Source organism: Cucurbita moschata, unplaced genomic scaffold (assembly GCF_002738365.1).
Source record: "Cucurbita moschata cultivar Rifu unplaced genomic scaffold, Cmos_1.0 Cmo_Scf00014, whole genome shotgun sequence".
Taxonomy (NCBI): Eukaryota; Viridiplantae; Streptophyta; class Magnoliopsida; order Cucurbitales; family Cucurbitaceae; genus Cucurbita; species Cucurbita moschata.
This window is the reverse complement of record NW_019268530.1, coordinates 862,331-872,385: the sequence shown is the minus strand read 5'-3', so window position 1 is coordinate 872,385 and position 10,055 is coordinate 862,331. Positions and strand designations below refer to the sequence as shown.

The 10,055-nt window shown below is 33.9% G+C and overlaps 1 protein-coding gene across 6 annotated transcripts in view; it reads left to right on the top strand.

Moving 5' to 3' along the window:
- LOC111452749 (ABC transporter C family member 13) overlaps nucleotides 1-10,055 on the top strand; it is a 23,552-nt gene that overhangs the window by 10,364 nt on the left and 3,133 nt on the right. For 5 of the 6 annotated variants that reach the window (XM_023093612.1, XM_023093611.1, XM_023093615.1 and 2 more), the window contains 20 exons: nucleotides 551-668; nucleotides 769-885; nucleotides 1,071-1,151; nucleotides 1,237-1,479; nucleotides 2,475-2,576; nucleotides 2,659-2,726; nucleotides 2,882-3,013; nucleotides 3,113-3,260; nucleotides 3,927-4,210; nucleotides 4,341-4,497; nucleotides 5,153-5,328; nucleotides 5,403-5,514; nucleotides 5,619-5,672; nucleotides 6,618-6,740; nucleotides 7,486-7,584; nucleotides 8,086-8,178; nucleotides 8,778-8,888; nucleotides 8,973-9,134; nucleotides 9,309-9,496; nucleotides 9,691-9,880. In XM_023093612.1, coding sequence (XP_022949380.1) covers nucleotides 551-668; nucleotides 769-885; nucleotides 1,071-1,151; nucleotides 1,237-1,479; nucleotides 2,475-2,576; nucleotides 2,659-2,726; nucleotides 2,882-3,013; nucleotides 3,113-3,260; nucleotides 3,927-4,210; nucleotides 4,341-4,497; nucleotides 5,153-5,328; nucleotides 5,403-5,514; nucleotides 5,619-5,672; nucleotides 6,618-6,740; nucleotides 7,486-7,584; nucleotides 8,086-8,178; nucleotides 8,778-8,888; nucleotides 8,973-9,134; nucleotides 9,309-9,496; nucleotides 9,691-9,880 — 2,758 coding nt within the window. Of the gene's footprint in view, nucleotides 1-550; nucleotides 669-768; nucleotides 886-1,070; nucleotides 1,152-1,236; nucleotides 1,480-2,474; nucleotides 2,577-2,658; nucleotides 2,727-2,881; nucleotides 3,014-3,112; nucleotides 3,261-3,926; nucleotides 4,211-4,340; nucleotides 4,498-5,152; nucleotides 5,329-5,402; nucleotides 5,515-5,618; nucleotides 5,673-6,617; nucleotides 6,741-7,485; nucleotides 7,585-8,085; nucleotides 8,179-8,773; nucleotides 8,889-8,972; nucleotides 9,135-9,308; nucleotides 9,497-9,690; nucleotides 9,881-10,055 lie in introns of those variants that run through there. The other variant, XM_023093616.1, reaches the window with a different exon arrangement.

Here is a 10,055-nt window from a genome sequence, read left to right as displayed (position 1 = left end):
TAAAAAAAAAAAAAAAAAAAAAAAATCACCTGCCTAGCAAGGTCTCCTTTTAAAGTTTACAAAAGCCTCATGACCCTGCTTAACTATTCCAATCAACTGCCAACATCTGAAACTTGTAGATGAAAAAGTAAACACATAGAATTTCTTTTATTCTAAAGGAAAAACTTCCCAACGACGATAGATATCAACAATGGGATAGTTGCAACTGCAATAGTCTGAGTGAGCACACCAAAAAGCTGTAGAGAAGTAGTCTCGTTTCATTCCATCACTGAAAAGTTTCATTGTTAAAAAAATTGAAATAATCAAGTCTTTCCTCCTTTGATATCCTTTTGCCTTGAAAAAAATCAAAGATGATCTCAATTGGCTATATACATACATACATATATATATATATATATATATATATATATATATAGTTTTATACCAACACGTTTTGGGATAATAATTAGACTAAATAATGAAAAGTCATCTAAGTGAATAACTGTGAGAGAGCTTAAAGTTAATAGTTCAATAGAGCTCTCTTCAGATGATTTATGTTACTCTTTAATAGAATAAGGAGAACCGGAGAAATATTGACTCACATTCATACTTTGAAGACACATGGGTGGGAGCTGCTTTTTTCTGATTGGTTGATGAAGACAAGATCTCTTGAAGTCTCCTATTTGAGTGTAAGAAAATTCTTTCATTGTCGATATGGGTCCATGATTAATTAAGCCTATAAACCATGCTTGTATAGTATCTGATAAACATTTTAATTTATATTATCAGACACGGAAGTACCTAGATGCATGGTGCGTATTCTTTTGGGCTACTACACCAACCCTGTTTTCTCTGTTTACATTTGGACTTTTCTCACTGTTGGGATATAAACTTGATGCTGCAACGGTATCTTTTCTTCTTTCTCTTCTTTTTATATTTTCTGTTTACTTTTTTGTTAATCGTATCCTCTGTACTCGTCGTATATGTTTAGTACTTCATTTCCTGTTAACTCCTTTTCTGCACTCCCCCTAATAGTTGATCTTTGCAGGAAAATGCATTTATTGTGTTATTTTTACCAACCTTAATTTCAGGTTTTCACCTGCCTGGCACTATTTAACACGTTGATTTCTCCTCTAAATTCATTCCCTTGGGTCATTAATGGAATGATTGATGTAAGTTTTTTATGGCCCATGACTTTAATTTTGTTGAGCTCTCATTATATGTTTCTTCTAATTAGTTTTTCAAATACATGGCCAGGCCATCATATCTCTTCGACGATTGACGAGATTTCTATCTTGCATTGAACCAGATAGAACAAATATTTCTCCTTCCCCAATTATTAACAATGACCAGGCAGAATCTGATGTTAAAGAAACTGCAGTTTTCATGTCTAATGCATGTTCTTCTTGGTCCAGCAGCAAGGAAGTAGAACCAAATATTTTATTAAATAATTTGACTCTGGAGATCTACAAGGGTTCCTTTGTTGCCGTTATTGGAGAGGTAAGCTTTATGAAATTTTCATGATAAGTTTGATTTAGGGTTCTATTTGTAATTTTTTGTATTGTCTATTTATTTAGTTTTTAATTTTAGTTAGTAAGTCTCTTGTTATCTTGTATACCCATGTAATCTAACCTCATATAAGGGCAAGGGCTCACCTTTCCGGGTAGGGACCTGAAATGTATCCTTCAACAAATCCTAATCCTAATTAACCAACATGATAAACAAACTGATCTTAATCCTATTTAACCGTGGAATTGACTTAAATATCTAATTAATCACTAATCTTACTACATCAGGTCTTGAATTTTTCCGGTCAGATTAATTGAGTTATGCACAAATTGGTCTAGACACTCTTGAATATTTAAGAAAGTTCTATAATTCTCTTGGTTGAGAATTCTTGGAGTTCTACAAATTGTAGATTGAATCATTTTAGTATTGGATTGAGAGAATGATCCTGATCAAGAATGATGACAGCAAGTAAGAATCTGACAGCAGGAAATAAAATTTCCACCCCACGTGCGTCTACTGTTTTTTAACATAAACCATCCAAACTGATATCAACTGTATGAGTGTTCGATTAACAATTGAACTGTTATTTTGGTGAGCTGAAGAAGACATTTTAAATTTGATTTCTTTTGATAGAAATCAGTTTGAAACATCCTTTCTGACTTAATTATCTTTTAAACTGAAGAATAAGTTATCTTTCAAGAGGGAGGGAATCGGTGTAGTGTAAATACAGGTCATTTTGTAGTTTTTCTTCGAGTTAGTTAGGTTAGGTAGTTAACTGATTTTGTTGGTTCATTTGTTAGTAATTGATAGTAGGCTTACACTTTCTAGCAGGTTATTTTCTTGTATTTGTAACTTTTTAGAATGATAATAAATGCTGTTGGCTGAGAATCTAGCATCAGTATAGTTGTTTGTTTATCAAATCTATGAGGTGAATTTGTACTTCATAGCTCGCTTTTCACAATCTATTCTAAAGGTATTTGATTCAGGTTGGTTCAGGAAAAACATCCTTATTGAGTGCAATCCTGGGAGAAATGCGGCTTCTACATGGTTCTGTACATGCAACCAGATCGATTTCATATGTATCCCAGGTTTTTGTTCTTGTCTGAGAAATGACCTGTTATGCATACATTTTGGAAAAGAATCTTATCACGTTCCATTTTGTCTCTGTAGGTCCCATGGATACTTTCTGGAACAATTCGTGATAACATATTATTTGGAAAGGATTATGACCCTCAAAGGTGAATCTGTGCAGTGTATTACAAGATTGCTTGTTTCAATTATCTTATGAAGCCTGTTCTTTTCTTCCTCTTATTCTTTTAGGTTCAATAAAATTTCCTCTGATTTCAATCCACAAGCTTTTGATTCATAAACTTATTGAATTCAATTTGAGCAGATACTGGGATACTTTATGGGCTTGTGCTCTAGATGTTGATATTTCATTAATGGCTGGAGGTGACATGGCTCAAATTGGAGAAAGAGGGGTCAACTTATCTGGGGGCCAGAGGGCCCGATTAGCCATGGCAAGGTTATGGTGTCTTTATGTGCTCAAGTTTGAAATTTATCTTTACTAATGTGATTTTTTTTTATTCTTATAAAACATCATTTTGGCTTTTGCAACTCACAGGGCTCTTTATCATGGAGTGGATATTCTTATGCTTGATGATGTTCTTAGTGCTGTAGATGCACAAGTTGCTGATTGGATATTACGTAATGCCATTTTGGGTCCTTTGGCACAGAAAAGAACACGCATACTTAGTACCCATAATCATCAGGTTGTTTCCTTGAACATCCTTTGATTACTTGAAAACAGGCACATAAAGATCATTTTGAATCAGCATAAGCGAAAAGTAAACAAGGATATCTGATGTAGCCTAAGAGGATAAGAGGAGAATTCTTTCCATGAAACAATCAAATCTTTATTATCAATAAAAAATTATTGAATACGAGAAGGGCAATTCTATATTTATAGAGAACTAGAAAACAAACGAATTCTTATTCTAATTAACAATTGAATTGACTAAGCAAACCAATCCTAATCCTAATTAACCAAGGAATTTCAGATTTCTGAATTTTTTGAATTACCCTTGAATTTCTGTACTCGTGGTTGCTTTGAAGCTATTGGCTATCATTTTGGGGGTCTTATTAGGATTTCTTCTTCAACCTTAAACAAATTGGATTGTTGCACAGCCAAAATAGAGGTTAAAAGAAACATTTTTGGTTTTGTTCCAACCATAATCAGAATTAAAGACAGAATGTTAGGAAGTATTTTTGTTTGAACTAAGGTCTGTGATTTGTCTCTACCCCATTCACCTTTTGACTGCTCTTCTATTTAATTTAATCAATACCCTTTTGTACTCATTGAGATTACGAGTGATTGATTCGATTTACTTTGATATTAACAAAGGCATTCTCAGAAACTTTTTCCCCATCTTCCACAGGCAATATATTCTGCTGATATGGTTATTGTAATGGATAAAGGAAAGCTAAAGTGGGTTGGAAATCCATCCAACTTGTCGGGTTCATCTTATGTTGCATTTTCCAAGTCGAATGAACTTGATACAACCGTACGTATTCAAGGACAAAACGGCCAAATAATTGAGAGAACTGATACTCACAAACATTTGGTTGATGAGAAAAATGACATGAATACTCCAAATGGAGTAACTGAGACTATTGATGATGAGATGCGGAAAGAGGGCAGAGTTCAATTCAGTGTATACAAGTAAGCATTAACAGTTTACTCAGCTTCACTAAACAGAGCAATTCAAAAAATGGTTTTTTAGGATAATTTTAATAATAATTTATTAATTATCGTCGGTAGTTTTTGAAATATTTGGTGGCAACAATTCCAGGAACTATGCAGCATTTTGTGGTTGGTTCATTACAATCATTATATGCATTTCTGCATTTTTAATGCAAGCTTCACGCAATGGGAATGATCTTTGGCTTTCCTTTTGGGTCGACGCCGCAGGAAGAAGTCAGATGGATAGTCCAACAACCTTTTACCTAGTAATCAGCACTTACACTTCTCTGCATTTTTGTTTGTCTTGATCAAATAATTATTGCTATGTAGAATAGTAGTTAATTACTGAAATTGAAGAAATCTCTAGCTGTAGTTCCTCCCATAATTGAAATAATCTTTTTGATTATCTACTTGGGCTCTCACTTTGGTGAACCAATCAGCAGTTTGTTACAACCTTTATCTAATTGTTGGTTAACTCTTAGTTTGTTAAGGCTGATTACTTGTTAGCAGAACCCAATACAGTAAGGTTTGGTATCCACAAGATATGTGGAGACTGGAGAGCAATTAGGAGATATCTTCACAAATAGATTATTTCTCTACTAAGTTGGGCATGATTTACATCTATGCTCTAGCTTGAGGGGGGAGTGTTATAGTTGTTAGATTAGTATAGTTATGTTTTTTTGTAAATACATTAGTTGTCTTGTCCTTTATTATCTTTTTTACTTTCTCCTACTTAAGGTTAAACTTGTACACTTGTGTACATATCTCTTTTGGGAATGTCATAGAATATTTTCATCGTCTCAAACCTTTTTCATTTGCACAGGCAAACTATCTTCATGCAGAAGTGCTTGAAAGTTTGCCTTATATTGTTAAGGCTTGCCTATATCTTTTTTCTTTCTGATGCCTTACAAATTTTTGCAGGTTACTCTTTGCATCTTTTGCATAATAAACTCATTCTTTACTTTGCTGAGAGCATTCTCATTTGCATTTGGTGGCTTGCAAGCTGCAGTAAAGGTGCATGATACATTGTTGAATAAGCTTATTCATGCACCTATTCAGTTTTTTTATCAAACACCAGGCGGACGAATCCTGAACAGGTTAGTTGAGGACAATCAGAAACATAGAACTCCTCCCTTCTCCTCATGCCTCGAATAATTGTTTCTTTTTGCAGGTTGTCTTCTGATCTCTATACTATCGACGATTCTCTTCCATTCATCCTCAACATCCTCCTAGCAAATTTTGTTGGCTTGTTGGGAATTGCAATAGTCCTTTCATATGTACAGGTGCCTACCAAATTTCTTAATACTTTGCTGGATGTGAACTCCTTTTTTCTTAAAAAACCATTATTAGATAAAAATTGTTTCAACGCTTATATTTATTTGTTTAGGTGTTCTTCTTGTTGTTGCTCCTGCCATTCGGGTATATCTACAGTAAGCTTCAGGTATGCATCAAATATCATTCTAGCTAAATTACATTGTACCCCAATACGCAAATATTAATTTTGATGGCTGTCTAATCCTTTTGTCGAAGTGTATATACATTAGCAAAGCAGATAATGCTATTTCCTTGGGGATGCGGAAATAGCTATAGTAATGAGAGTAACAAGATAGGGCCACATGAAAAATGAAACAGGCAAAGAAAAGTAGCCTCAAATAAAAACTAGGATAGTAATTGGATCCAGTTGTTAACAATAATAATAGAAAAAAGATAGTTGTAAAAAATTTTGTTAGGAACACCTAAATGGAAGTAGTGAGTCACAGTTCATGCCTCCTCCCAAGCTTTGTCGCTGCTTTGAACTTCCTCTTTTTTTTTCTAATTAGATGCTTCAAATAATTGCAAAGAAAGGCAGTTGACTAGCTTAGTAACGAGCCCAACTATGGAGCCTTCTGAGACGAAAATTGTGAGAGATATAATGTTAAAATAGAATATTGAGTTAACAGATGCATATTTCAAAAGATAGGTTAAATAGGCTAGGGAATAAATTACACAAGGAATCAGCACCAATTGATTGACGTAGATATTTCTGATCCTTTAGGCTTTAGTACAATGTGTCACAGTCACGCTTGTCTAAGGCGTGTTGCCCATGGCCGCATACCTGTTGCATGCCAAACCCCTTGTGTTGTATTACTTTATTGCTTTCATGATGTATAGTTTCTTATTGTATTTTCTAAGTGTATGATGTTTCAGTAGAATCATGTTTACGCCTGTGATATGTAATATCTCAGAATGTACTGTAGGAGGACGCGACTAGTCGTCAATTCTTCCTACTCGGAGTTGTATGCTATTTAAGTTGTTGTGTTGTCCTCTTTGTTTACTAGCTTATAACATTATTGTACTCGAGAGAGCTAGAATTTCACCTCTGCTTGCATAATTAAAAGGTTTGCAGTTCTTTTACAGGTCCACAGCTCGGGAATTGAGACGGCTCGATAGTGTTTCCCGTTCTCCCATATATTCCTCTTTTACCGAGATTCTTGATGGGTCTGCAACCATTAGAGCGTTCAAGTGTGAGGTGGTATTTTGTATCCTATATAAAGTTTCTAAGAAAAACTGTTACTTGAATATTCAATCTTATTACTCTATTAAGTTATAGAGGTCCCACGTTCAATCATAGTTATTTCCTGTTATTACTTATAAGGCCACCAGTGAATACAAAAAATAAAATAAAATAAAAATAAAATAAAATAAAATAAAGAAGAAGAAGAAGAAGAAGAAAAGCTTCAATTATAACAGAAACAATGGAAGCTATAGCCTGAATTTTCTTAGTGGGTGAAATTGATTTAGGAAGTTAGTAGTTTTTATTTAGCTAGAGAGACGGCTAGTAGCCATTTCTCCATTAACAATTTAACGGTTACTTAGCCATTACTTTTAAGTTTTAACCTTTTAGCAGGTTCTAGGATTGTAAGAAATTCTAAGAAAAAATTTGGCCGAGTGAAATTATTATGAATCAAGGGCAAGAGATGCGTAATCTTCATTCAGGCATTACGCTAAAGCTTTATTCACTTAGAAATTCACATACATCATGACTTGCAAGTGTCACCATTCTCTTATGGCGTTTAAAATTTTCTCTATCATGTTGCAAATCATTCTTGAGTGCATGGTATCAAATAATATCTTGATTTGGTGTTCGATATCTCATAATTTCTTGAGGCATTGATGCTATTTAGTCTTGATGGATGTTCTGAGTTCAAAAAATGGTTTCAAATAATTACTGTTGGCATTAGTATTTTTCTATTAATAGAACTTGATTGATACAGGATTTCTTTTTCACAAGATTCACAAAGCATATCATATTGTATCAACAAACCAGTTTCTCAGAAACAACAGCAAGTTTGTGGCTATCCCTCCGACTTCAGGTAGATTTAAATGAAAAGCATTGTGTTTATGACCTAATATCTTTTTCAAACACACAATCAATCGATTGCATTTCTAATAAGTAGATCTACATCTATCAAGGCTTTATCCAATATGCAACATTTGTAGTCTAAGCCTCCGTAACAACTGATGTAAACATTTTTTATTGATGTGAAAAAACCAAATTTACAGCCTAAATACAGTGCTTAAATACTATCAGATATAAAGGGGGAACCTATCTGTTTAACTGTCAAAACCTGGGCAGAAATTCTGAGCCCAGAACAAAAGAATTAGTCATTAATTAATTAATCTAAAAGCTAAAATAAAGTAGTAGACATATATGGAATCCAAGCTTCTGGACTACGTCAACAACCTTTCTGTATGTATAGTTTTTTTTTTTTTTTTTTGTCGATTTCAGTTTTTCTTTTTGACCAGGGTATGGATGAAAGTAGTTGGGATCTTTTTTTATTGTTGTAGTAATAGTAATTAGCTTTTACTTTCAGTTATTAGCAGGTTCGATCATCTCATTTATTGCGGTTACAGCTGTTATTGGATCTCTAGGAAATCTCTCAATAAACTTTGGTACACCAGGCCTGGTATGATCTGACTTTCTTATTTATTTAAAACCTAAAATTTGGTCAATGGACAAGATGATGTTAACTTGTAGTGCAGTGTCAAGCATATAATTCAATCTTTGAGGTCATTTCCGGGCTCAAGATTAAGAGGGATAAAGTTTTTGAAGAGGGTGGGGATTCTCATCTAATGAAGTGGGAGTTTATATTGTAATTGCGACCAATTGAGTTTTGCGCTTTGGGCATATGCAACTTGAAAGTTGAAGTGAGGCCCATCTAGCTAAGTGGTTTCAGTGGATATATACAAAGATTATGCATCTCTTATCCTCTTTTTTTATTATTTCTCTTCTTAGGGTATATGTTGAAGTATTAATATAAGATTAAGTTTTTCATAACCTATTAACTTTTGGGTCGGTGGTGATTTAACATGAACCAAAACATTAAGTTTTGTGTTCAAATCTGTAATGTCATCTCCTCCTCTTGTTGGGCTTTGTGGTCATTTCTGGGCACACAAGTGAAGGGGAGTAACCCATCAAGTTTGGTGGTGGTTTAACATTATAATTCTATTTTTCAATGTTATGAAATAGAGTGACTAATTAGCATCTACATTGTTTGCTAGATAGGTTGGACTGGCACTTTCATATGCTGCTCCAATTGTTTCCTTGTTGGGGAACTTTTTGACAAGTTTTACTGAAACAGAGAAAGAAATGGTTTCTATGGAAAGAGCTCTTCAGGTATGAATAAAAAACTTCTTCTTTGTGCAAATTCAAGAAAATTTATTCAGTAATTTATGTTTTATTTATGTCCATTTTTTTTAGTATATTGACATTCCTCAAGAAGATTTGGATGGATGCCGATGCTTAGATTCAGAATGGCCATATCAAGGAAGAATTGAATTTCAAAATGTTACTTTGAGATATAAACCATCTTTGCCAGCAGCACTTCGTGATATTTCTTTTACAATCTTGGGAGGAGCACAGGTGTGTGAAAAAATAAAGACGGATAAAGGGATGGATGCTTGTAGGGATGAAAACTTCTGCTTTTATCTTGTTTATGTTTCATTCCTACCGCTTCCTAGCTGCCTGGTTTATATTCTTAAACTATTGCATTGTGTTTTGCTTATATTTATTGATATCATCTCTTTTTTCTAATAGGTAGGCATAATTGGTAGAACAGGTGCTGGAAAGTCTAGTATCTTGAATTCTCTATTCCGCCTTATGCCAATATGTGCCGGGCATATACTGGTGGATGGGACAGATATTGCTGAAGTTCCTGTTAGAGATCTACGCACGCGCTTTGCTGTTGTTCCTCAGACTCCATTTTTGTTTGAAGGAACATTAAGGTGCTTAAATGAAATGCTTTCTTCCTAAATATTGTTTATGTTTTTTTCTTCAATTTAATTTAATCAGTTAACAGTTATTCCTATTTGAAATAGATTGAACAATTCCTTTAGAAGTTTGTGCTTATTTAACCTTCAACTCTGAAATTTCGGACTTATTTAGTTCAGTTGTCTTTATATTTCTTCCTAATGCGCAGGGAAAATCTGGATCCGTTCCACTTGTATGACGATCAAAAAATTTTGGAAGCTCTTGAAAGATGTTATATCAAGAGGGAAATTGAAGCAGCTGGAGGATTGGATTTTCATGTTAAGGAATCTGGGTTATCGTTTTCTGTTGGGCAACGACAGCTTCTTTGCCTTGCACGTGCACTTCTCAAGTCCTCTAAGGTGAGGAGGAAAATTAGACTTTTTTTATCATATAGTAGTGTGTGATAAAATAAAATTTAACTTTTTATCATATGTAACTCCATGGCCCCTTCCGTTTTGTACTTTTCATTCTTGTTATAGAAAGTGCATGTTTCTTACTAAAAGAGAACAAGAACAAAAAAAAAAAAAAAAAAAA